General features: G+C 36.2%; 2 protein-coding genes across 7 annotated transcripts; both read left to right on the top strand.

Annotated features, from left to right (window-relative positions):
- Positions 1-2,402: 2,402 nt before the first annotated feature.
- Positions 2,403-12,391, top strand: LOC107271812 (ras GTPase-activating protein 3). Of its 2 annotated transcripts, XM_015748240.2 has the most exons (15): positions 2,403-2,536; positions 3,766-3,886; positions 4,010-4,279; positions 5,070-5,226; positions 5,349-5,533; positions 5,637-5,972; positions 6,054-6,255; positions 6,340-6,558; positions 6,646-6,770; positions 6,892-7,023; positions 7,338-7,379; positions 7,454-7,560; positions 7,647-7,890; positions 7,977-8,318; positions 8,418-12,391. In XM_015748240.2, exons 1-15 carry the CDS (start codon positions 2,482-2,484, stop codon positions 9,013-9,015), a joined length of 3,135 nt encoding a protein of 1,044 aa, XP_015603726.1. In that variant the 5' UTR covers positions 2,403-2,481; the 3' UTR covers positions 9,016-12,391. The 2 variants fall into 2 exon arrangements, with proteins under 2 accessions (XP_015603726.1, XP_015603727.1); XM_015748241.2 differs by lacking the exon at positions 7,338-7,379.
- A 215-nt stretch (positions 12,392-12,606) lies between these two features.
- Positions 12,607-21,728, top strand: LOC107271813 (FK506-binding protein 5). Of its 5 annotated transcripts, XM_025089103.1 has the most exons (13): positions 12,607-12,797; positions 14,653-14,844; positions 15,178-15,420; positions 15,463-15,537; positions 15,615-15,928; positions 17,467-17,551; positions 17,769-17,843; positions 18,457-18,735; positions 18,894-19,217; positions 20,052-20,224; positions 20,399-21,427; positions 21,488-21,593; positions 21,694-21,723. In XM_025089103.1, the coding sequence occupies exons 1-11, from the start codon at positions 12,746-12,748 to the stop codon at positions 20,411-20,413; spliced, it is 1,827 nt and encodes a 608-aa protein (XP_024944871.1). In that variant the 5' UTR covers positions 12,607-12,745; the 3' UTR covers positions 20,414-21,427; positions 21,488-21,593; positions 21,694-21,723. The 5 variants fall into 5 exon arrangements, with proteins under 5 accessions (XP_024944871.1, XP_024944870.1, XP_015603731.1 ...); XM_025089102.1 differs by having other exon boundaries at positions 12,608-12,797; positions 15,178-15,537; positions 21,475-21,593; positions 21,694-21,728; XM_015748245.2 differs by having other exon boundaries at positions 12,608-12,797; positions 15,178-15,537; positions 21,694-21,720.
- The last annotated feature ends 5,296 nt before the right edge of the window (positions 21,729-27,024 follow it).

Here is a 27,024-nt window from a genome sequence, read left to right as displayed (position 1 = left end):
TTCTCTTTAACGCAAAACAAAGCAAAGAAACAATTATACTTTTATTTAATTTTCGTTCGTCCGTACCATTAGAGTCTTGCAGAATCACTAATTCATGTTCTACGTAATCTAACTTCAATTTGCCATATTTGAAAAACTAGTCTGATGAAATCTCCATGGAATTATAACGTCAGGCTGATAACCTAAATACCTGTAAAATGATGAATTCCCAGAACACTCGCGCGAATGCCAAAATCGTTAAAAGCGCGATCAATGCAAATGTCTCTGGGACAATATGAGACGTCGACGACGTCAAAACGGTACACGTGCTACGTGCGTAACGGTGCTACGCATGCGCACCGAGCGACTATCGTACGCACGCCACTGTCACTACCACGAGTTCATTCATATTTTTCTCTTTTAGCCACTCACCGCCGTTCTACTCGATCCATTCACGCTCACGTTCATTCGAACGGCTCTGCCTGCCTGACTGTCTCTATGCCTAACTCACTGGCTCCACCTCCTGCCTCGTCATTTCGCCGCTTCACTACATTATCATTGTCTGCGATTCCCCGTCGATGCCTCTCCGACTGTTTTCCTACTTCTCAATTACATCTATATGTATTTATATACTCGCCTACGTATATGCTTATGGCACAAAAACCAATAGATGCTATACATAGTGAACATTTTCAGAAGACACGTGGCTTACTGACTTTATTGATCGATTTTATACTTTTATATTAACTACTTGGGTAATTACTTTCTCAGGTGGCAATTCTCATGCGCTCTCTTACACTTTGTTGATCATTTTATTTATCACTTTCTTACTCTGTTATTTGATCTTCGATCTCAGTCAGTGTACTCCTCCGTTACGATGTTACAGCATTGACATGTCATCGGTGAAAATTAAACTGTTTTACTTCAAATTGTCTGAAGAAAGAGGAATATCTATTTTTTTAAAAAGAAAATCATTATTGTCAACTGATGTCATCATAATAGAACATGTCAATACTGTTCATAAGTCGTTATACTCGTGCACTGGAATATAAGTGTAAGATAAAGTTAATATTGATAATGGTGAATCGATCGTGATGCGAAATAAGTTTTATGATATCACGTATACGCGTAGTCATTTTGTCCCGTAATCAGACTTGTCGCGTAACCATCGTTATCAATGACAAATCCAAGGAAGAGGTATATGTGGTGGATAAGGAGTCAAGGATTTATATAAGGCCCATTTCCTTTGATAACAAGAGTCAACTTACTTACCGCGCAAAGTATAGAAAAACAAGGGGTTTTCTTAACCGTTTTCTCTTATTTTAAATATTTCGAATATCCTGCCAAGACTTTCAAATTGAAAATTCTGTTCTCAAACTGAGAACGAATGCTTTATATCTTTGACGAAAGCTCAAGTCATCACTTAGTTCTGTCGTCACATCCGGCTTGGTTATAAATCAGATGTTAGTTCGAAATGTTTTTCCTGCCTAGAGTTCAACTTACGATGATCACGTCAGAATGGATAGGGGAAATGCTTTTCCGGTTCGCATAAAATGACAATCGATTCGTATATTTCGATCATCCAGCTGAATTCGATGTAGAATTTCTGTATATCTAAAAAATAATCTTTTTTTTTATGATTTCCGGTTAGTAATGAATAAGCAAGAAGTATACGAAAAAATTAACTGCAGAATATAAAGATTATATATTAAATTTTTATATCGTTTGTTCTTTTGCAAAAAATCTTTATATTTAATAAAAACAAAAGGAAATCGGTAACCTACAGAAAAGTAATGAGAATGAGAAGAGGAAGCTCGTCATTGCGTAATTCGAAAGTACCTTGCTACATATAAATGTGAAAAGTTATATACAAATAGAGTGTAGTATGCATATATGCGGGTCAGTATACAGAAGTAAAATCAAAAGAGAAAGGTATAGAATAATATTATGTGATGAGGTACAAGAATCAATAACAGATGACATAATAAATATTAAAGAAACTTTACATTGTTCCTGTTACGTAACGATACATTCGGATTATGTTCCGCATCAGAAAACGATTCTTTAATAAGCATACTAAATTAAAAGCGTGAGATAATTTACAGTGACAGTCACCAAAGCGTATCCAATAAAATTATGAAGTAACAGCAACTATAACTGATAAATAGTAGTTGAATTAAGTTAAACTGGTTAAAGAGAATGATTAGAAGTATCAGAACGAAGGGCGTAATCGCGCAGTGCCCGATAGATGCTCCTAAAGCATCCGTCCCTGTCTAGAATCCATTCACAGAACAGGGAAGCTCGCAGAAGTGAGCGAGCGAACGCACGCACGCGAATGCACGGCTGAGGGAGCGAGTGAGCGAGCAAGTGAGAGGGCTCAGTGAAAGAGTGAAAGAGTGAGCGAGCACGACTCACAGAACGAACGAACGAACGAGCGAGCGAGCGAAGGAAGGAGCGTTCTGTTCGTGTGGTGTAGTCACTCAGTAGTGTCATGGAGGTAACATGGCCGAGGAGACGCGCCTAGTCCGCGTTGAAGAAAGGCTAAGGATTAAGATCGGTATATAATAATTGTGTCATTAGTGTATACGGAGTGCAGTGTGAATTTCGATGGATCGAATACACAGGGAGAAGTTACGAGAAGGGGATTAAAAATTGAGTTGAATATTATTAAAGGGAGGGATGTCACTCGAGAACTCCCAGGGCGATGGCTTTGTTCCTGCTCGTGAAAATTCCTGTACTTAGTATTTCTTCGTAATGTTCATCGCAGACGCGACTAAAATTGTCATTGATTTGATGACACATTAATTATCTATACTCTATTATGTTTCATGTAATTTCACCATTCAGGGCGTCGATCTTTCACTCCCACGCTTAACTCGTTTCGATTGCGAGATTCGATGATGGTTTTTCGGTTTCATGGAGTTGTTCCTTCGATTTATTAACGTCGTTTTTTATATTGGGGCTACTGAAGAATTCTGGTTTTTTGGTGTTTGTGGTGTTGGTGAGGTTAATACTGGTTTGCTGGATTTAATAGGCTCCGTTTCAGAGCACTCCCACGCTATTCTCATTTATACAGGGATTGCTAAATCATTGGTATCATGAGTGCACTTGTATGTAGATGTTGGTTCCCTTGGAGAAGTGTCACATGTGTTTCTTGAATTGTTTCGGAGGACTGTGATAAATAGTATAAGGTTTCGGTGCATTCTCTTCGATGTGATGCTTGTTGATCTTTGCAGAACATCGAAGAGTCTATCAGATCCTTACTACCTGCAAATATAACTTGTCTAGCATTTTAGAGGATAAGATATATTATTCTTGAATAAACATTGATATACAAAAATATACCAACATGTATCATTTTTTAAGTTACATCTTGGTTTTTTGGATTAGGATGGAAGTTATTTGTCAAAATCCAGTTCTCCTAGCTGCCAATGGAGAACAATTAATCATGTACGGAAGACTGCACAGTGAATGGTTTCATTGAGACTATTTAACCAATGTAAATTACAATGCCTTTGAAGTCACAAGAAAGGATTGGAATGCAAAATAATTTTCAATTGTCAGTGACATGGTTTTTACACTCTTTCTACCCTTCATCCTATTGAAATTTGTCATGAGCACAACGTAATACTATACACAACAATGAATTACAAGTGTATACTACTTACCCATGTTAGACAATGAACCTTAACAATTTTATAAAATTAAAAAACTAAAAGCTTTGTACATTAACAAACCTCCATTTTTTAAACAAATCATACAAATATGCCAATTTATAATTAACAGGTGAAGCCAAAAATCTACAGAGTCGAAGCCATGGCTCTCCAGGTACGAGAGATGTCTACTGTGCATTATCTCTTGACCAGGAAGAAATATTCAGAACAACTACAATTGAAAGAACACTTGAGTAAGTAATATCTACCTCACTCATAACATAAATAATAATTCAATACTTTGAATACCATCCATCATACTGAAACATTTATTCATGTCTGAAATGTATGACTATGGTGCTTTTTTTTCTTTGCAGCCCCTTTTTTGGAGAAGAATTTCAATTTGAGGTTCCTCGAAAGTTTCGTTACCTCGGGATTTACGTATACGACAGGGATCGACATTTGAAGCAGGATAAGATATTGGGAAAAGTGGCTATTAAGAGGGAAGACTTGGCGACATATCATAATAAAGAACACTGGTTCCCTTTGAGGCCTGTCGATGCCGATTCCGAAGTACAAGGCAAAGCTCATTTGGAATTGTCGTTGCAACCTCAAGTTGGACATGTTCAGCCTAAGCTTACTGTTCGGTGAGTGTCAATTTAATTCTTCAATCTAATTATTAATGTTAATGATGACCCCTAATTATATAGTAATTTAATATCGAATGAACAATATTGATTGCCGTATGTACAAATGATGCTGACATTTTGTACATTTACATACCATTAGAAATTGCGCGTTTATTTAATTAGGCATTAGTATTTTTAATTATTCATAGATTGTGATTATAATCTGCATAGTAAATTAACTATAATTTTGGGTACAATTTTCTCACAATAAAGTAAATGTGTAGCGAGCTATTAATGTCCTGTAGTGCTCTTGCGCCTAGAGATTCTATCAAAGTCTGGAGAGTAGAACGCGAAAGTAGTTCAATGAATTTTTAACACGGTGAGACTAATTGGTTTTGCGGCGGCATCGTCAATTTCCTTGGCCTTGGGGACAATTATGGCATCCTGCTTGGAAGCATACTCTGCTCTAAAAGCCAACAATCGCAGGAAGGAAACGGTTAAAATCAATTTGCTATGCAGATGAATAATCCATGACATCATGGAGCTACAATGGCAGTCCCTTTGATTCTGCCGATCGCGTTCCTTCGATTTTGCCTTGAATAAGGAAGTAAAATGTTTGTTCGTCCTTCGATCCAGCTGCATCAACTTTGCTTTCCATTTACATACCAGGGATAAATGAGTTTTATAAGCGAATAAAAGATAGTCACTGTTTTCAATAAGTCTCCATGAATTGTATTTTTGGACGCTTTTGAAGATTGAGGCTTCATGACGGTCGAATTTTTATTTGATCCTTTCCTCTTTTTCTCAGGGTAATAGAGTGTAGCGAGCTAACTATTAAAAATGGTGGCTGTGATCCATTCGCAACCGTTACTGTCATATACAGTAATGGAAAACAAATATCAAAACGTACGAAAGGTAAAAAGAAAACAGCATCTCCCCATTTCAATGAGACTTTTACATTTGAGGTGAGTCTAAAATATTTTGTAAACTGTAGCTAGATCTATCCATACGTAAAGAGAGTAAAGTTAATAAGTGCAATTAAACTTCAATTACAACATATAATCAATTGATAATTTATTGTATGCAGCCTGAATTGACAGAGTCTAAAGACAAAGATGTTTCTCATTATTCCATCGATGGAGGTGAGGTTGGTGAAGTTGTTGTAGGGCTATGGCACGCATCTGGAATGGGTGAACAACCTGCTTTTCTTGGTGAAGTTCGTGTAACGTTGAGAGGTTTACAAAAACAACCGACCAGTACGACCACTGCTTGGTAAGTTGAAGCCTAGACGATCGAGTGTGACACCTTATTGAATACCTTATTGATTATTAATAAAGATGAAGAGTGTCTAATGCAAAGAAAGTATTTGTTTTAGGTATTTTTTACAACCCAGAGCAGCGAAACACCGTCCAACTAAAATTTCAAGCAATTCGACTCCACCAGGCACAGTGCCAGGGTTGGGGTCCTTACGTTTGAAGATACATTATACGGCGGATCATGTTTTCCCTTCTGAGATGTATGACAGATTAAGAAGTTTGTTGCTTCAGAGTGTAAATATTCAACCAATCACTTCGTCGGCGGTTTACATTTTGGGGGAAATCGTAGCGAGTAAAATGGAGGCCGCACAACCCTTGGTTCAAGTTCTCGTTCATCATGGACAATTAGTGTCTGTGATGAAAGCTTTAGCCAGTCACGAAATTTCGAAATTAACGTAAGTTTTTATAACTGATTCCTACTGTTTTTTGGATTTGTTATTTTTTACTATATTAATTCATAAAAATCCATTTATCAGGGATCCTACAACGATATTTCGAGGTAACACGTTAGTGAGCAAAATGATGGACGAGGGTATGCGGTTAGCCGGACTTCATTATCTGCACAGTACATTGAGACCAGCAATGGAGCAAGTTTTTCTTGAAAGGAAACCCTGTGAAATTGATCCCACAAGAGTAAAAGATGCTAATACTATCCAGACTAATTTGGCAAATTTAAAAGTAAGTTTTTCTGTTACTACTTTCCATTCTTCTTTATACCGTCTTGTCACTTGTGTAACGAATCCGCTTTTCTCTTTATGGTAGGAATACGTCGAAAGGGTTTTTACGGCCATAACAACATCGGGAGTGAGATGTCCGCCATTGATGTGCGCAATGTTTTGGTGTCTCCGTGAATTAGCGGCCACTCACTTTCCAAAAAACAAGGAAGTTCGATACTCCGTTATCAGTGGTTTTATATTCCTGCGATTCTTCGCGCCGGCCATACTCGGTCCGAGATTATTCGATATTACCACCGAACAAATTGTAAGTTATCGATCAGTATTATCTTTATTCAAAACAATTATTTAATTAATTATATTAAGTAATAAATGTATATATTTCATTCTATAGGATTCTCAAACAAATAGGACGTTAACGTTAATTTCTAAGACCATTCAGAGCTTGGGAAACTTAGTGAGTTGTAGAGGAGGCGCAGGTAGCGTCTGTAAGGAGGAGTACATGGAATGCGTATACAGGTAGATAACAACAAATGTTACCATATTTTAAGACTGAGATTTAAAGAAAATTTTATTATTTTTCTTGAATACTGATATTTCATTATTGACAATCAGGAATAATTTTGAATATTATTTACAGAGAATTTTATACAGATAAGCATATTCAAGCAGTTAAGCAGTTTCTCGAGTTAATATCTACGAGTAGCGGCAGTGGAGCAACAAAACAGCGGCCGACAGCATCACAAGAACAGCCAGTGGTGTTGAAAGAAGGGTGAGTTTAACATATGCTGTGATTATAAAATAATGACATAATGCACGTATATTAATATTTTACTGTATATTCACACTTAATCATTTTTAATTTTGATGTCTCATAAGATTAAATTAACGAGACAGAATGAACATTAACAGAACATTACTTAGACTTTTGTTCTGACAGTGATTTGCAATCATTTTAAAACCCTTACTTACCTTGGCATGTGTGGGAATGTAAATTATATGTTAATCAAAGCATACGAGAAATAAAATACAAGCATAAATAATTTAACATTCCAAGCATCCACTAACAATCTTTCTCTCTAATAGAATATATTTTGTTTTTGTGCACACCGCTGACTTTGGTAAGAGGTTGGTATCTCACTGTTCTGTCAATTATCAATATCATTGCAATCATGTAATCATTGATGTGACTAATGTTGCAGAGTTATGATAAAGAGAGCACAAGGTCGAAAGCGATTTGGACGGAAAAACTTTAAGCAAAGATACTTTAGACTCACCACACAAGATCTGACCTATTCAAAAACCAAAGGTATTTGTTGATTATTTTAGTGGCGTCAATGATGTTTTATTATTTTTCTATATTTTTCTCAAAATCAATATTTTATTTCAATTTAGGAAAGGAACCTTTATGCAGAATACCTCTCGAAGAAATCTTAGCAGTTGAGAGATTGCACGAGGATTCTTTTAAAATGAAGAACATGTTCCAAATTGTTCAGCCGCAGAGGGCACTTTATGTCCAAGCTGGTAACTGCGTAGAAGAAAAAGAATGGATTGACATTCTCACTAAAATCTGTCAAACGAACAGCAACAGATTAGAGAAATATCATCCAAGTGCCTATATTAATGGGCACTGGCTTTGGTGTGTGATAAATCATACAATTTTTTCACTGCAATAAAAGGTTTTTTTGTTTGTTCTTTACACGCTCATCTGTTTGCAAAATACAGTTGCCGAGCCGTAGCTGAAATTGCTCCAGGGTGCAGCGAAGTTTCTCCAGGAGTAGAAGCTGGCTTGAGGATAGTCCTGGACCCTGACCGGGATCTACAAAGAATACACTCTTTGATATTCACTAACATGCCTCGGCTGGAAACTCTGATGAGTGCCTGCGAATGTCAAGCAGTATATGGAGCGAGTGAGATGTGTGTTTTACCTGGTGGAGGTTCACCCATAGAAGATGTTCCCTCTTGTTTCAAAACATTGACAGCACTCCGAGACGCAGCCATTGCACTCGAACGCGAACACAGAGCCTACTTCAGGAGGTTGGCTCGCGACACGAAATATGGAAGCAAGTGAGTTAATTTTTCTTTAACTAATTAAAATCGAGTTCATCGGTTTTTTTTTTTATTAAAAGTAGTTTTAACATTTAATAAACTTTTATTATGTTGCAGACAAGCGCCAATCGGTGACGACAACTACCTCCATCTCGCCGCAAGAGCGGGTTTCGATGGCCAATTGACAAAACGCACCTACGAAACAGACAGTTTGAATCGCCGTTGTGGTGAGTCTGAACGCTTTTACGATAACAGCCTGTCCAGACGAATAGAGGAGCAAAGATTCGAGGAATCATTGAGAAAGTGTCTCGACTCGGACTCTATAAATCGTCGTTATGAGAACGACGGCCATCTGGGGAGACGGCACGAAAGCAACACGGACACTATAAGGAGCATACAAAATGATCTCAAGAGATTCGATAACAGTCTTAATAACACTCTCAGATCTGAGACATCCGAATGGAATGGAAATGAGAATCTCGAGAATCAGAGGCGACACAATCATCACCATCGTCTCAATCATCATCATCATAATAATCATGACAATTCCGGCCTATTTGGTTCAGACGGTATCAATATGTCCAGTACTCTCTCGAGAAAGCTCAGCAATTATGACAACACGAGAAAACTCGATGAAGGTACACTCACCAGGAGGATAAGGGATGACGCATCGGACATCTCTTCGAACTCGATGAGCGGTCGTGGAAATCATTGAGAGAGTTTCTTCTTTCTCTTCGTACCTCTTTGACTTCTATTCTTTTTCCTCTTCGTTTCGTTTCTTCTTCTACTTCTCTTATGTTTAATTTTTTTGTTTCTTTTTTTCTTTCTCTTCGACTACATCAGTCTCATGTATGACAAATACTATTCGTACTGTTCAGCTTTTATATCCGTCAGGATTACATTTTTTTCAAAGTTAAAATATTTAATGATCAAATTTGAAAATCTGTGATGTCAGTCATCATGGCTGTCCGACAGCGTCTCATGCCTTTGTTCTTTCACAAAAGTGTTAGTATATTTTTCATTTTAATCTTTTGTGTTTATTTATTAAAATATGGGAGTCAATTGTACCATTGTTGCTGTTGAATATCATCTATCAGATTATAAAATGAATTAGTGATCAATTTGGCTATTCATTGATAATTCTTGTCGTCCTAACAAGACTTAAAAAAAAATCAATATCCGTCTGAAAGTAGTCTGGCAGAGTGAAAACTTTTGTAACTCAAATTTGATCGTTTTTGTGCATGAATTTTAACTGTAAATTACAAAGAATCTTATATATCTTCAGGTTGGACGTTTATCTGGTGGATAATAATGTGTAAAGTATGGGACAAGAGTAATTTATAATTGTGCACGAAATATTAGAGAAATAGTATTATCCGCCTTAGGCAATCTTTGAGACAACGATAATTGTATATTTTTGTGCTCTTATTTAGAAGGCAAAAAGTAGTTTTCCAATAAGCCATTTCTTAAAAGCTCTTTGGAATTTGAAAACGATCCTTCTGTTCTTGGGCAATATTTCTATTGCCAAGATTCCTCAAGGCGGATAAATGTAATCACACGTGACCTAGTGAAGCTGTATTTCTCGTTACCACTGTAATTTCTTTTTAAATTCGTACATAACAACGTTAGTACACTTTTATAAATTTCAAGTACGAGGGAAGAGCATCGTTCATATTATTTTTCTACTTTTTGAAGGGTATATTTTTTTTTTTTGGAAATTCGACACTGTTCACACTAATTTGAATCTCGCTAAAGCGCACAGCCAGTATGTGATTGAATTTGATATAAGACAATGTACCAGAGGAAGTTTTTGACAAGAGTTGCTTATCTGACAAAGGAAGCCTTTTTTTGTATGTAAAACAGATTACAGTTCTCATAACGTTAGCAGCCTACCTTTATTGCTTTGAAAATATTTCTTGGAATTATTACAAATTTTGTTTTCGACATATCTGGTCTGCCAAGGCTTCCCGAGATAGTTAAGTCGAGGAAATGAACTCTCATAAAAAATATCTGCGCTTTAGCACAAGAAAGAAAGCTATACTATATCGAAATGCTTCCTAATTAGGATAATTACTGCGGAATACAACATCGCGTCACAAGGGCAATCTCAACTATTTATTTATTTATTATATAAAAACGAATTTGAGGGATTCAAGATTCGTAATCTCATTTTTTAGTTCATGACGCCGAGCCTAAATGGTGTCTGCGAAAACAATCGTGTATGTACATACGCACATAGCGCGATATATGTTTATGAAAAGTATAAGAATAAAGAGAGAGAATGTATGCGTGAATGTGTGAATGAAAGAAAGAGAGAGAGAGAGAGAGGGAGGGAGGGGTTGATAAAGAATTGGCACGATCGAAAAATATTATCATAAATAATTATTAGCTTCCGCCGTTCTTCCATCTTCTCGAATGGAATCGTAATCACTCGTGTTACTATTTCATTTCTTCGTCACGTCTCACTTGGTTTAGACTTAAGAAAGCAGAAACGGGAAATCACGTTATCGTGTTATCGTGAATGCCTATTGGGCTCTTTTTATTATTATAATTGTTATTACTATTATTATTTTCTTTTTTATTCAAGTTTGCATAGGACGATCGCAATCTTGTAAATTGGATTGCGCGAGGAATGGTATCGTTAAATAAGAAAAATAATAATACACGTACATGTACACAGTGTTAACGATTTAGCGACATTGAACTGAATTAGATATAGAATTTAGAGTAATTTCTTTTTTTTTTTAATTGTCCATCGCATTTACTTCATTGGAGGCATTCGAGCGCGACAGTACAACGCGTATTTTGTTCTTTCCTTTTTATGTACTTGCATCATTCTCGCTCCGCCTCATTAAAAACGCGAGACTTCACTTGGCCAGAAGAGGAAAGGAGTCTTTCATTATTATTATAGATTTTCTAATTGAACAATTTTTTCGATTCTTTGTATAATTAGGGAATTGCATTTTTTCTTCTTTATGCAGACTACGAATTTTTATTGCCTCTTGTAATGAAGTTCCAATTTTTAGGAACAAGTTTAGAGGGTGACGAAGATTAGGAACGTTTATTCTCCTCTTATATGTTGTCAAAAACGTTAACCGACTAAAAGAATAGTACAAAATAGAAGCTGGAAGACAGTTGTGTGCGCAAAATTGTTTTTTTAACAGTGTGGAAAACGACATTTTGAATTTATTTTACGCGCTCCTTTTACTTTCAGCTCTAGAAAATAATATTACATACTCGGTTTTTTGTTTTTCTTGCGAAATTATAAAATTGCGTTCAGTCGTTAGCAACCAGTGATTATCACTAGATTCAAATCTTGAAGCAAATCGAGAATTTCAAGTTTTATTTTCATGATAGGTAAATCGCAATTACATGGAAATTACTCTAATTCTATTGGACGCAATTAAGGGATCATCTATTGACATGAGTGCATTTTCATGTGAATGCATTAAATCGAAACTCTTCCTTTTCATGTGCAAGGTAACGAAAATTAAGAATAATTCAAAGGCTACTGAGTATAGTGGTCAACAATGGCAGACTTTGAATGAGCTTAGAGAATTATGTAAATTTGAACAATCTGATCGTTCGATCATTTTTTTTAAGGATGATTCATTAGATTCTTATTCCTCAAGTACGATAAATATTGACGCCGTAATAATAATAAAAAAAAGCACATGAAAATCTCGCGTGAAATACGATGTGAATGAAACCCTATGGTAATTCTACTTATGAACGGTATTATTTATATTACTTTAATTGTATTAATAATTTAATAACATTACCTTTTCTTCTTAATATCACTCCTCTTTCTTTTTCTTTCTCTTATGATTTTTGTATACCTTTTCGTTGTGTTCACCAAGTAACTATTGTTATCTTGTAGAGATCCCTAGAGTTAATAGATCGTGCCTTATAACATGTTGAGGACCCAAAATAATGAAAATTAAATAACGTGTTTGATCTCGCGTCCAGAGAGAATATTTCACGAGTTATTTATTGAATTAAGGAATTACGTTCTATAATATATACACTCGGTCTGTGTATTTTAATACTGTACATATATTTTGCGCAATAAACAACTTGTCCTCTGATAATCAATCATCTCCATCCACAGTGATTAATCGAATTCACGCTGAATTAAGTTTTTCTTATTAAACCCATCAGGCACACTGATGATTATTGAGGGTCTTTTTCAAAATTTGTGTACAGAATCCTTCATCTGAGTTTCCCAATAAGTCCAACAGATGGCGCCACGGGTGCCCCCTCCCCCACTCCCCGACTGACTTACTCGGAAGTAGGGAACTTGGTGTTTCGGTAACACGCCCCAAGAGGGCTGGAAAATCAAATTTTTGTTAAGGGGGCACAAGAGAACTAGGCGCTCGTGGCGCTCAGTTTTACAATTGTCGCGCGAACTTTAGCACGGGTTCGCGAACAGCGCGACAGGAATTATGTCCGGAGACGTGCAGCCAAGGAAACGTAAGGACAAGCGTCGCAAAAAAGGTAAGTGGAAATGATTAACTCCTTGTAGTTTCTTGATCCATTCGAACATGCTGCTTGCGGCTATTCGTTATTTTTAGTCTCTTCTCATTTTATTTATTTTTGTCTTTGAATCTGCGCACCCGTTACTTGACAATTGCCATTGAGGCCACGCGCTCTTTTACTAGTGTTTTCTCTTTATTTCTGATGACGAACCACGGCATTTGATTTGCGATGATAACTTCTTAACTAAATAACTAACTCAGTGGAACTTAATTATCCGTTTGAGAGGCATACAGGGCGATCGCGCTGTTCACATTTTTACCGAAATGTCCGAATACAAACGCTATCGCTTTGCGTGACACTATTCGCCAAGATTTTTACAATCATCCCTGGCACTCAAATGGTTAATAGATAAGTTCTTCGTATTATATTTCAAACTATATTTATAACTGTCAGATTTTTGTGAATCTCCTAAACAACCCTAACGATATTTTTGGAATGACAAAGCACCATCGAATGTATACGAATCTCTGGAATACATACACATGTATTTAGCAATTGCATTGTGCATAAACAATGTCTACTTCTTCTTTACATCACAATTCAATAAAATCAAATACTACGCGCGATGTTAACTAAGTGGGTAAATGTGGCTATTGGAAGCCCCATTCGGCTTGTGGTCCCACTAAAATAGATTGAATCCTATTGACTACTCGAAAAACATGAACCGTTAAATTATTTATAAATGATAATTGTTTTTTAAGCTCAAAGCGTCCATTTTATCCGTCTTTATCACCGCCTTGTTCATTTGAATTTCGTGTGGCTAAGAAAACAGAACTCTTACAATCGAAAGCAACAATACTTTGGGTCGAAGGTTCCATCACTATGATAAAATGTTTTTCGAATGGCTTCTTCAGCCTGGTTTCACTTTTGCCGGTTTCAGTGATAAGGTAGCGCTCTATAAACAAATGTTATCTAACCATCTTTACTTATTTTACGAGTTGTGTCTACTTGCGAGATAAACTTGAAATTCTACATACAATAAAAATGGCTCTTATATGTTTCACGCGATAAAACAATCAAATATTGTTTGAGCCAAAGTATGTGTTACACTTGAAAGAATTTTTTGTTCCAAAGTCACATAATTTTCTTTGGATATATCATTTTTTTTTGGGAATTTTACATTTCCATGGATGTAATAATCTTCATTGCTTTTTATTACAAGCTATTAAACTTTGGCTTATGTATACTAACTTCTACGTGAGATATTTTTTTTTTTTCTTTCATTGACTACCCGACGAAAAAGTTTGGTTATTATTCACATGAAGTGACTGAGTGAGTTTAAGAGTTATCAAGAGAATTTTAAATTCTTACAAATGATTACAATTTTTTAGCTGCAGCAGAGTATACTATTCAAAGGATACGTACTGCAAGCCTCGGTACGCTATTATTTTTGTTGATTTTCATTTAAAACTTTTTTTACTGTTATTAATTCCTCCTGGATCTACATTCGACACGGCCTTATTTTGACTATCAGTGTAGACAGTTCCATCTGACAGGCTCCCTATAAAATCAAAAAATGTTTTACGTTCATTTTGCGGGATAGAGATTATCACAAAATTTTGTTAACGATTAATAATTACCTAACATGATAAGAGCTTGACTGCAAAAAGCACGAAAATCTTTGAATTACTTCTTCCATAATTAGACCAATCAAACAGTTGTCATTTAACAAGTTTTGTGACTCTCATGCATGATATTATTACTTAATAAAATTTTACGGGATAAACGAATTTGAAAATGTCACTCATGTTATTGGTTTAATGAACATAATTCTGAATTTTAAAATGCGCCTCTTGCTTTTGACTTTTATCAGAGGAAGAAGACGCCGGGACGCCTCCGCCGACTTTGGTCCATTCCTCGGAGCATGAAAATGTCACGATACACGTTCACAAGGATGGTGGCACAGGAGGACACTGGTGCGCCAGGATAATATTTTTTGCACTTTTGACAATTCTTGTTAGTCTCATTGGGATCATCATTCTCGAGCACAGAGGAACTACTGATGGTAAGAAAAAAAAATGTACAGATACGTTGTTAGTCACGTGGCTTATTGTCATTTTACTTATGGGGAATTCATATTCTTCTATTAATAATCTTTTGAACGAGGTACAGTTTCGGGATGGAACTCCTAGTGAATGTTTGGCCGAAATCCAAGTAGGTTGCACTCGGCCAGCTGATCTGATTGAAATATTCGAAAATGGGGTCTGCTTTCTAACCAGAGACGTAAACTTTAAATGCCTCAAATTTATCCTTAATGTGGTATTTCTATACATAATTATATTTGGGATTTCACTATTTTTCAATACATCTTTGATTAGTTCATTTTTTTTCTTTCCAGTGGACACACCTGTTGCTCAATCTCGATGGGCAACAATATTCGACGGTTGGGTAGACGATACTTCACCAACTCATGATGAATCTCCGGAAGGTCATGCCGATGAGCATGAAGAGCATAGTGAAGAAGCCGATGATCACGATGATAAACAGGAAGCAGATGAAGAGGACGATGAAGAAGATCATGACGAAGAAGAGGAGAATGGATCTGAAGAGGTAGCTCTCAAGGATAGTAAAGAGGATGAAGATGCTGACGAAGGGATAGGATCTCAAGAAGAAGAGGATGAAGATGACACGGAAGAACATGATGGAGGAGAAGTTTCAGATGAGGATCAATTGGATGAAGAAGCTTCGAAAGATAAAGGTAGAAAAATAAGTGGTCTTAAGTTTTTATAGTCATTCCTATAATGATGTCAATTAATTTATATGTATTGGTATTAGATGACGATGATCAGGATAACAAAGCAGATCTGAATCTTCACGAATCCGACGATGAAGATTTCGTTGGATCAGACGAGGAGAATGAAGATACCGGCGCTCTTGAGGAAGTTGATAACACAAGCGGGGAAGAAAATGACAGTGCTAATCAAGATGATCAAGACGTTATACATGAATCGGATAACGAATTGGACGTAAGCATCGAAGGCGTGAAAGCTTCAGAAGAGGAGCAACAAGAGGATGACGTTTCTGAGGAATTCCTGGGAATTCCTGGTGTCAATGAAATTGATGATAACAGCGCTGAGCCGTTGGAGGAGGTAAGCTTAACGATTATTTATATAGTATAAATAGGATAAAAAGATATTCTTAATCAATTTCTTGAATTACATCGTACTTCGTGATTTTCAAAATCAAAGATACAATTTTGATACTTACTACGAGATGCATGATAGATACTGTCATGGATTCCTATACTTTTATTAATTTACTAACAGATAGTGCACGTTGTTCAGGATCTCGAATACACAACTGTCGAAAATATTGATCATGAAGCGAATGACAATGACGATGATTCACGAGAATGTTCAGAAAGTAACGCAGTGGGAAAAATTGTTATAAGAAATAATGAAAAGTATGAGAATAAAAAAACCCATCATAATGTCGATTCTATTTCGCACGACGTTGACACTTTGGAGAAACAATCTGATCGCAAAGAGTCTGAATTATCCAAAAATTCTATTCAATCCCCCAAACAACGTAGAGAAGTAACACACGAGAATTCAGAGACAGTCCCATCATATCATCAGTATACAGAAAATTGGAATGGGGCAATATCAAAATTGAAATTAAATACCATAAGTGAGAGTACGGAAATGGATAGTGCTGAAGATTTTGAAGAGTTCGCGGATAAAGATTCTGTGAGTTCGCAGACCAAGACTCATTTAGAAAGTAACGAGGAGTCGAGTGAAATTAAAAACATCGAGGGGAACGAAAATCTTGTGACCGAAGTAGAAACTTTGGCGAAAGCCCAATTTTGTGAGAAACCCGAACAATGCAGAAGAACGTCGCGCGATTTAAAAATCCGAGATTCCTCGCAACCAAAGAAAATTGACAAGTCCTTAGATTTGGATGCGTTTGAGAAATATTTTCGGGGTGAAATTAAGAAAGTGGAATATCTTCTAAAAGACGGCAAAGAGACAGCGAGGAGCGTGGAGGATGAAACTGCTGTCGATTTTCAAGTCAGAAATGAATGTCCAGGACCGGATAAATGCGTGGAAGAAAGCGACTTCGATAGTGATGAACTAATCAAGGTTTTTCGAAAATCCCTTCATGAAATTTGAGAACAGTTATCCCTGTACACGTGTTCTCAAAATTCTCATCGATGCGCGTCGATGGCCTTTTTTTCCACTGTGCATTCGTTTAAACCTTCCGGAAATGTTACGTGTGTTGTCATTGTCACCCAAAAAACGTTTGTTCTACATCTTACATTTTATAAAATGGCAAATGCCTAGGGCATGTCTCGATATGACGAATGTTATTCCATTGTTGTATTACATATCAAATTAACGAGTTTCTCATGAGACATAACAACGTAAATACGCGATACGAACCCTGAAAAACGTTGCGTATGCTATGCAGTCGTACCTAAAATATTTTGGTGCATATCTTTTTACCAATTGGACATCCCGATGCAGCTCTAAGAAATTTGTATGCCTTTGAACCACTCTAAATATTTGAATTCAACCATATAATTCTCAAAATCTTCAAACTATTTAATTATTCCTAGTATTAACATATGTATATGATAACTGAAAATATTTCCACAAAATTAATAAATCACATTTCACATGAATAGGTTGAAGATGAAGAACCGGAAGAGGTTATTAACGAAGCGGAAATAGAGCCGGAACCAGAAGAGATCGAGGAAGAGTCAACTGGCGGTGAGTGATTATTTCATACATCCTTGCGAAATTGCATATATTGTTTTAAATTTTGTTTATTAAAAAAAAGGTCCTCCATGCTCGTTATCGTCACATCGATAAAGAAAATTTTGACTCAAAGGCAGACTCAGATCCAAAATTTTTTTTCACGACGCATAGCAATGTCTAGTACTATATGAAATAGATTAAGTGAAAAAATGAAGTATGGTGGTTACAGTGGCAGTGAAGTTCGGAGTTGGCGTTGCGCTTGTTGTTGCTGCGCATTTCGTACTCGTTAGGCGATGGAACAACGGTAAAAAATAACAATTCTGTTGCATATCTCTTGCGCCCCTAACACTGAGCTATATATATATATCTATATGTGTATATTATTTAAATGTCGCGTTAATTAATCCATCGAGGGCGTTTTTATTTTTTATTGTCAGTCTCTTCTTCTTTTTTTTTTGTTTTTATTAATAATCGTTTACACAATATCTAGTTGCACCCTGTATTTTAGGTGAAACTCCACGAAAGTTTTTACATGTATCGTTACGTTCAGTGCGCTTGAGTGATAATATGTTTTTTGCAATTTTTGTTTAACATAAAAGCAGCATGTTGTTTGCTACCATTTTACCATCTTGAACTAACATATTACCGACTCATTTTCTTTATATACAAATCCAACTGCAGTTTCTTAATTTGTTTAACTTCATGTTGGGATAACTAAGGTAAGTGGATTTGCACATTATCCGATACGTTTTTTCTTTACTTGAGTTATATGTGGGCAGAACTGACACATCAATTTTGCATTTAATTGATTCCCTGCATTATCGGAGCATATGTTTGGTTTCCTAGCAATTTATAAAAGAAAATCAACGTATTTAAGGAGATAAATCAAGAGATTTTTAACGTTTTCGAAAGGACAGCTGAGAACGAAAGTGGCGTCCCTGATTTGTCGAGACGAAACACCATCGTCCCTCCACCGCAAAGCATTGAGCAAATCGCTTCGACCATCGACGTGGGAGGGCACGGCGAAAAGTTTGAAATTCAAAAAGTTTCTCAGACCTATGAAGATTTGAAATCGAAATACAAGAGTCTCGAGGCGGAGGGCGATACTGAGAATGTGTTCGCAAAGACTGCTGGCTTGGGGGTGGAAAAAATGTCGGCAAAAGATATTTGGTCGGAAAGGAGCCCCGCTGGAGAAGGTGCGAAATGGCTCTTAAGTCTTGGGGAAACAATTAGGCAATGTTAAGAATGAAATACCAAGAAAAAATGACGAATGTAACTCGTATGAAAAATTAAATACTATTAATGTTAATTATTTTCGAAAATTCTTAAATTTGATATTCTCTTGATAAAACAGAGTTAAAATCACTGCCGAAAGACACCGCAAAAGAGACATCGGAGGAAGAAGAGGAAGAGCTTGAGACCTCGGAGGGCGAACGGATTTCCGGTACGGACGAAGACGAAGACGAAGAAGAGGAAGAAGACGAAGTCGATGACATCGACGACAGTGACTTGGTGGCTAAACTAGAAGCGAAATACGGAAAATTGCCAACACCACCTGAGAGTGAAGTGGAGGACGAAGAGGAGGAGGAGGAGGAGGACGAAGAGGAGGAAGAAGAGGAAGAGGGAGAGGAAGGACTGGAGGAGGATGAAGAAGACGATGATATTCAAGGATGGAAACGTAAATAGACAAACAAATAAACTGTATGTAAACTGATTCACTGTGGACGCGAGTTTGATTTTCGAATTCGTTATTTTTCTGTTTTCCTAGAGAATTAGAAAATAATCAAGACTTTTTGTACATTTCTTGACAATTTATGCTATTTATTTTTTTTACATATATTTTCATGCTTCAAGCTTCAACGCATGGCTTTTACTTGGACATTAAAATTCATCTCATTCAGCTTAAATTTTAATTACACCTCAGATATGCGACTCAATTTTTCTCATTTGTCTAAAATCATTTGTTATTTTAAACAGTGCAGCGGAGTCTCTCACAGCTAAGCTAAGTGAATTACCAGTCACGTACTTGAAACGCTCGTGCTTGAGATAAGCAGAGATCCTTAAGCTAGAAGAATGTAACTTGTGAGAGACTCCACTGTATTGTATATCGAGGTTCGTGTAAAATATCTGATACGCTAAGCAATTTATAGAACAGTGATTATTAATTAATAAATGTAACATTGCGAGCATGGAGGATCCAAATTATAGGTCAAGTACTTTTTTTTTTAATTACTACTAAGCGAAAATAATAATAGGATTACTAATATTGGCATTATTATAATTATATTTGTGTAGCTTTAGCAATTTATGTAAACTGTCTATATATATGTACTTGTCCACGAATAATTCGGTTCAGTAACGTATTAAAATAGTCATATTTTTACAAGAAATGTACTGAAAACTTTTGTTTGTCAAGACTATTTTTTAAAAACAAATATCCATCTCATTTAAACACAAATTTTCATAGATATGTATGCCAATTCATAATTATTTTTTACTCTATTACATGTAGGTGTCAAAGCACCGAAAGAATCTCAATCTGAGTCCGAGGACGAACCTAAGTCTGTTTCAAAACCAGTGCAAAAAGAAAAACAAGGTGGTGGCGCAAAAGACATTGAATTGATCAGCATCTCTAATCCAGAGGATGTTATCATTAGGGAAGATGTTCACTCTGAAATCACCAAGGTATGTCAAATTAATATTTTACAATTTTATAAGTATAAAAATTTATATAGTTTAAAAAAAATATATCCATATCGACATTTAAACGAATTTTATTCCTAATTCAAAGTCGTTTAATGAGGATATGACGGAATACATAAATTCCAATGATGTTTAATAACTTTTCCATATCTTTAGGAACACGATGATTAATTTCACCTATTACTGAACATCACCTTTGTCAATTCCATACACATTTTAACTATAATATTAATTTTTTGTAGTGTCATTGTTCACTAATCTTGTTATACAATAATGATGTCTCTGAAAATCATGAAATTTCATCAGAATGGAACGAATGTCGCTTGACTAGCTTGAGAACTTTTACTATCGATATTATATCATATTTTGCACTTATATGACATTATAAAAATTTGTACAATTTTGCACCAGTATTCTTTGCACCCACATTTACCATCAAGAAGAATACTGGTTCAATATTTTCTTACAAATTTTTATGTTTAGGATAAAGAGTAAAGAAACTAACATTATTTTTTTTTTGCTTTTACACTCCCATTTTAACCTACCCCTTGAAAAATCCTATTATTTAAAATATAACAACGTAAAATCCCATTCACGTGCTGTTTCATTTTTTGTGATCTTTTGTGTGAACAATTATCTAAACAATAATTATGTATCGTTTGCTCGGCAATCAATATTTTCCATGACCCACGAATGAATTGAATGTTTGATCTTATATTTATCCTTTTTAATAATGTAAAAAATCATTGCGAATTAATGTTTATGAAAGTAATCGTTAATTCTTGTAACATGCATCTCGGTTTCACTGTGATGCACGGATTGGCTATTTCTATGATGACAAGCACGAAAAATCTCTTAATGCTGGAAAATCACAATAATATCACAATTCCAAAATTGTCCTAAAATATCCTACGAATAAAATCCTCCCTCCTACCGTATTCTCCACCAAGGCTGAAGATCAAGTGAAATATTTCTCCCATCTTCTGGCGCAATATCCAAAATCACTTCGATGACAATATCAACTAGCCACAGCACTTCATGACTTGTCAAAGCAGACAAGAAACATTAATTATCTTCGACGATCGATTGCGCACTAAGAAAATGTTATCGATTTTGGAGAGAAAGTACCACAAGAGATTTTTAAAGCTGCTGTTGAAAATTGCCTTAGGAATATGCGTTAATTGGGTAAGTTGAATAATAAATATCTGCTTGATTATTATTTTTATTATTAGATTTCTTTCACAGAACAACACGAGAAAGCGGAACGCATCCATTAAGCTTTAATAGAAAGACTCCCCAGTGAGTCTTCATATAGAAATGAATTAACGATCACTTACTTGATTCAAAATAAGTATGTATTTAAACTTGTTATTGTACATTTTATTAGAATAAGGATAATATGTTGTAATGACAATAGGCATGGAGTATACTTTATATTTGCCTTTTATTAGGTGGAAATTTACAAAGGAAGTTCTCGAAGTAACTTTGAGCAAATGGCTACACGATGGAGTTGCCCTCCGCCAAAATTATTAAGGCGGAAGGGCAAGCCGTATTCTTAAAGCGTGGTAGCTTTAAAAAAGAACAGGAAAATCTTATGGATGTAGGAGATTGGAAAGAATTTCAATTATATGCCAGAGGTAAATTTTTTAAATATCATTTTATTAAAACAAGTAAAATGAGTCATTTCATTGAACGCGCGCAAATGACAAAGGTAGGTCTTATTGTGAGTAGTTTAATAGCTATAATATCGTTGATTTCCTTCGTTTAAAATTTTCCAGGTCGAAGAAATGAAGAGATTTGTAAAGAAACGCCACGGACTTGTTCTCTTGTATCACAATTTCCACCAGTTGCGCAATGTCGTAGAGGACAAACGAAATTTTCAGTTATGACTCCAAACACTCATGTTTGGCCACACTGTGGTCCATTGGATCATCGTTTACGTTTTCATCCGGGACTTCGTGGTCTGAAAGGAGCATTTCTAAGAGTCGGCAATGAAACTAGGTGAGTTTTACTTATATTCCATTGCTTAGCATATTTTCTTCTTATCTTTTGATGTCATGTAATTTTTTAAATATTTTCAGAGAATGGAGAGATGGAAAGATTATTGTGTTCGACGACAGCTTTGAACACGAAGATTGGCACAATGGTTCTAGCTATCGTCTGGTATTAATCGTGGACGTTTGGCACTCGGAAATTAGTGCGCACGAGAGGAAGACACTACCAGAATTTTAAAATCGGTAATACGTAATACGAATCATTGCACAGTTGTTTATATGCTTAGAGACTAGCAAAGTTGGAAGATTATATTGCTCAATATATTTTACCGCAATAAAGTTACTACTTGATATTTATGGAAAGTTGTGACTGACAAAAAAGGTATACTATTCAGCTGTACACGTGACGAATGCCATTTGTAATAGAACGTTTATTTCCAAGAAATAACATTTTTTTCCTCATACATATGTTTTATCTTCCCTTTTATACTCAACCTTGCAGCTACTGCAGCTCCTGAGCAGTGCCATCCAGCGATCTTATACTAGGCCAATAAAGAACTTCTATCGAAATTTTCCAAGAATTGCATTTTCGCGGGGTGAACCTGTGCCGTTCCAACTTGACACTCGTGTAGCACGTTAATTTTTGCTAAATATCATTGGACTTGATTTTCTTTCCAAATTTATTCAAAATATAAAATTCAGGCTAAATCAAAATTTCGCAGAATATATGGAGTATATAAAAATTCAATTGAAATTGTAGATTATCGAAAATAAATTACGCTGAAATTGAAATATTAATAAACTAGGTGCTTAGAACATTAAAATAATTAATTAAATCAATAAAGTAAAATATTAACACTTAGAAATCGGAAATTGTGGCCAAGAATATTTAGAAGTACTGAAAGATGCCTAAAATTGTGCGCGCGCAAGTTCGTCGCGCAGGACTGCGTGAGCGGCAGCAGGCGGATGGTGGGGGAAGCGCTCGAGGCAGCGCCCGGACTCCGAGCGCTCATTCTTCCTCGAGCCGGTCTCCTATACTGGTCTCTTGGAATCATTTCGAACCTTCTCCTATTTTTATATTTATTTCTTCTTTACTTCCTTATTTCTTTATCCTTCATTCTTCACTTTCTTATTTATCATTTCTTCTCCACTTTTATAACTTTATTCCTTACTTTTCTACTTCTTCGCTTCTTCATTTCTATATTCATTTCTTTCTTATTATCTTATTCTCACTTCTTTATTTCTATATCCATTTACAACCTTCTTCTTCTTCTATATTTATTTATTCTTTAATTCCTTATTTCTTTATCTTTCATTCTTCACTTTCGTATGTATCTCTTTCCTCATTTCTTCTCCCCTTTTATAACTTTATTCCTTACTTTTCTACTTCTTCGCTTCTTCATTTCTATATTCATTTCTTTCTTATTATCTTATTCTCACTTCTTTATTTCTATATCCATTTACAACCTTCTTCTTCTTCTATATTTATTTATTCTTTAATTCCTTATTTCTTTATCTTTCATTCTTCACTTTCGTATGTATCTCTTTCCTCATTTCTTCTCCCCTTTTATAACTTTATTCCTTACTTTTCTACTTCTTCGCTTCTTCATTTCTATATTCATTTCTTTCTTATTATCTTATTCTCACTTCTTTATTTCTATATCCATTTACAACCTTCTTCTTCTTCTATATTTATTTATTCTTTAATTCCTTATTTCTTTATCTTTCATTCTTCACTTTCGTATGTATCTCTTTCCTCATTTCTTCTCCCCTTTTATAACTTTATTCCTTACTTTTCTACTTCTTCGCTTCTTCATTTCTATATTCATTTCTTTCTTATTATCTTATTCTCACTTCTTTATTTCTATATCCATTTACAACCTTCTTCTTCTTCTATATTTATTTATTCTTTAATTCCTTATTTCTTTATCTTTCATTCTTCACTTTCGTATGTATCTCTTTCCTCATTTCTTCTCCACTTTTATAACTTTATTCCTTACTTTTCTACTTCTTCGCTTCTTCATTTCTATATTCATTTCTTTCTTATTATCTTATTCTCACTTCTTTATTTCTATATCCATTCACAACCTTCTTCTTCTTCTATATTTATTTCTTCTTTAATTACTTATTCCTTTATCTTTCATTTTTTACTTTCTTATTTATCTCTTTCCTCATTTCTTCTCCAATTTTATAACTTTATTCCTAACTTTTCTACTTCTTCAATTCTTCATTTCTATCATCATTTTTTTGTTCTCGTTTCGCTTTGTTCCCTCTCACTTTCCATTGTGTTTGTCTTACTTTCCCTATTCCTTTGGTCGGGTCGAGCATATTAATTCAAGTAGTGATATAAGAGTAGTCATCCGGTTAGTGCAGCTAGACTTAAGACCATGGTGTCGGGGGTTGCCCTTCCGCCTCTTCCGCTGAGCTTGCTCAGTGGTTGGTGGCCCAAGTTGTGGCCGCAACAGGACCTTATGGGTCTCCCGACGGGGGCCTTGAGCCCCCTTAGGGTATCTACGGCCATGGTCTTTCGTATAGTGAATCTAGCCAGGTGTCTAGCTCTCGCGTATTTAGTATCATTTGTTCGCTTTGCTAAAAACGTCCCAACATGTCTTGACCCTTGGGCACTTGTGTGGGTAGAGACGATCCTATTTGTCCGTGGGGAGGTCGGAGGGGTAGTCCGTTGACTTTGGGTAAAGTCCTATCTGTGCTTGTGCTTGGGGGTCACTTCACTTGGGATAGGTGCGGGTGCTATTGAGCACCCGCTAGTATAAAGTCACCCTCTGTCGGAGACATTTTGCGCGTGGATCGATGGCTAACGGGGCCCGCCGCCGGCGGCGGGCGTGGCTCCTTACGTCTAACCCACTGGGCTCGCCCGTGGGAAGGGACGGAGGTTGTAGCGTTAAATATCGTCCTTCCGGATGTCCCGGCGTGCCCGCAAGGGTTCGCTGGGTGCTACGCCCGCGGTCTTTCGTTGCGGTGAATCTTGACTAAGGGTAGACCTTTCGCGTTTTACTTGTCCCTTTTGCGTTTAACTTACCTTAGCTTTTTCGCGTTTAATTTATCTTAGCTTTTTCGCGTTTAACTTCACCTTCCCCCTTGTTCGTTTTTCTTGTCCCTCGACCCGACTTCCTTTCCTTCCTGAGGTTTTTCCCCCCTAGTCCTGTGCGCGAAAGCCGCAGGACTCGGGGGTTTTCCTCAATAAAAAAAACCCAAAAAAACACGGTCCCCTATGGGGCCTCGGAGGGGTCGTAGCTCCCTTCATGAGAGGCAGGACCTCACGGAAATGGGCGGGGTGGGGCCCATTTCGCTCCCTTATATTTCCTACTTTTCCCACTGTTCTCTTTTCTCGCTCCTCCAGAATAATCTAGTCTTCGTGCATGCGCTTTCCACATCTTCTTCTCCTCTTGTTCCCTCAGTCATAACCATCTTTCTTCTTCACTGTTTCTTTTTTACAATCTTCCTCTTTTCCTTTTCAACAACATCTTCCCTGTCTGCTGCCACCAAACGTTTCTACTCAATTTGTGAGTCTCCTACTCCTTCCTATGTCTCCAGCACTCTACTCCTAATATATCCTTAAAATCTAAGTATTTAAAATGTCTTTTGGAAAAAGAAAAGTCCAAAGTGGTAGCGCATGTAACATACCTCACGTGTATTATATCGCATATATTTTAATATATTTTTAATAATATCTCTAATGGCATTGTTATTACTAATTTTTTGCAAACCATATATGTACATACATCTGTACTTTGTATATTGTATCATTATTGCGTTTGTCCAATAAATTATCTTGTAACACTTATACACTTTTTCGAATCTCCTATTCCTTCCTATATCTCCATCACTCTCCTCCTATTATATCCTTAAAAATTAAGTTTGTAAAATGTTTTTTGGAAAATGAAACGTCCAAAGTGGTAGCGCATGAAACATACCACACGTATATTATATTGTAGTTATATTTTAATATATTTCTAATAGTATTTATATTACTAATCTCTCGTCGTTTAACTTACCTTAGCTTTTTCGCGTTTAATTTATCTTAGCTTTTTCGCGTTTAACTTCACCTTCCCCCTTGTTCGTTTTTCTTGTCCCTCGACCCGACTTCCTTTCCTTCCTGAGGTTTTTCCCCCCTAGTCCTGTGCGCGAAAGCCGCAGGACTCGGGGGTTTTCCTCAATAAAAAAAACCCAAAAAAACACGGTCCCCTATGGGGCCTCGGAGGGGTCGTAGCTCCCTTCATGAGAGGCAGGACCTCACGGAAATGGGCGGGGTGGGGCCCATTTCGCTCCCTTATATTTCCTACTTTTCCCACTGTTCTCTTTTCTCGCTCCTCCAGAATAATCTAGTCTTCGTGCATGCGCTTTCCACATCTTCTTCTCCTCTTGTTCCCTCAGTCATAACCATCTTTCTTCTTCACTGTTTCTTTTTTACAATCTTCCTCTTTTCCTTTTCAACAACATCTTCCCTGTCTGCTGCCACCAAACGTTTCTACTCAATTTGTGAGTCTCCTACTCCTTCCTATGTCTCCAGCACTCTACTCCTAATATATCCTTAAAATCTAAGTATTTAAAATGTCTTTTGGAAAAAGAAAAGTCCAAAGTGGTAGCGCATGTAACATACCTCACGTGTATTATATCGCATATATTTTAATATATTTTTAATAATATCTCTAATGGCATTGTTATTACTAATTTTTTGCAAACCATATATGTACATACATCTGTACTTTGTATATTGTATCATTATTGCGTTTGTCCAATAAATTATCTTGTAACACTTATACACTTTTT

The sequence above is a fragment of the Cephus cinctus genome, unplaced genomic scaffold (assembly GCF_000341935.2).
Source record: "Cephus cinctus unplaced genomic scaffold, Ccin1 Ccin1_scaffold1043, whole genome shotgun sequence".
In the NCBI taxonomy this organism is placed as follows: domain Eukaryota; kingdom Metazoa; phylum Arthropoda; class Insecta; order Hymenoptera; family Cephidae; genus Cephus; species Cephus cinctus.
This window is presented reverse-complemented; position numbering and strand designations above follow the sequence as displayed.

Bases quoted from the DNA above. Each gene is read 5' to 3' on its own strand.
- LOC107271812 (XM_015748240.2), top strand. From the start codon at position 2,482: ATGGCCGAGGAGACGCGCCTAGTCCGCGTTGAAGAAAGGCTAAGGATT. The intron at 6,256-6,339 runs GTAAGTTTTTCT...TCTTTATGGTAG, and splicing joins CTAATTTGGCAAATTTAAAA to GAATACGTCGAAAGGGTTTT. The intron at 6,559-6,645 runs GTAAGTTATCGA...TTCATTCTATAG, and splicing joins ATATTACCACCGAACAAATT to GATTCTCAAACAAATAGGAC.
- LOC107271813 (XM_025089102.1), top strand. From the start codon at position 12,746: ATGTCCGGAGACGTGCAGCCAAGGAAACGTAAGGACAAGCGTCGCAAA. The intron at 15,538-15,614 runs GTAGAAAAATAA...TATTGGTATTAG, and splicing joins AGAAGCTTCGAAAGATAAAG to ATGACGATGATCAGGATAAC. The intron at 18,736-18,893 runs GTGCGAAATGGC...TTGATAAAACAG, and splicing joins AAGGAGCCCCGCTGGAGAAG to AGTTAAAATCACTGCCGAAA.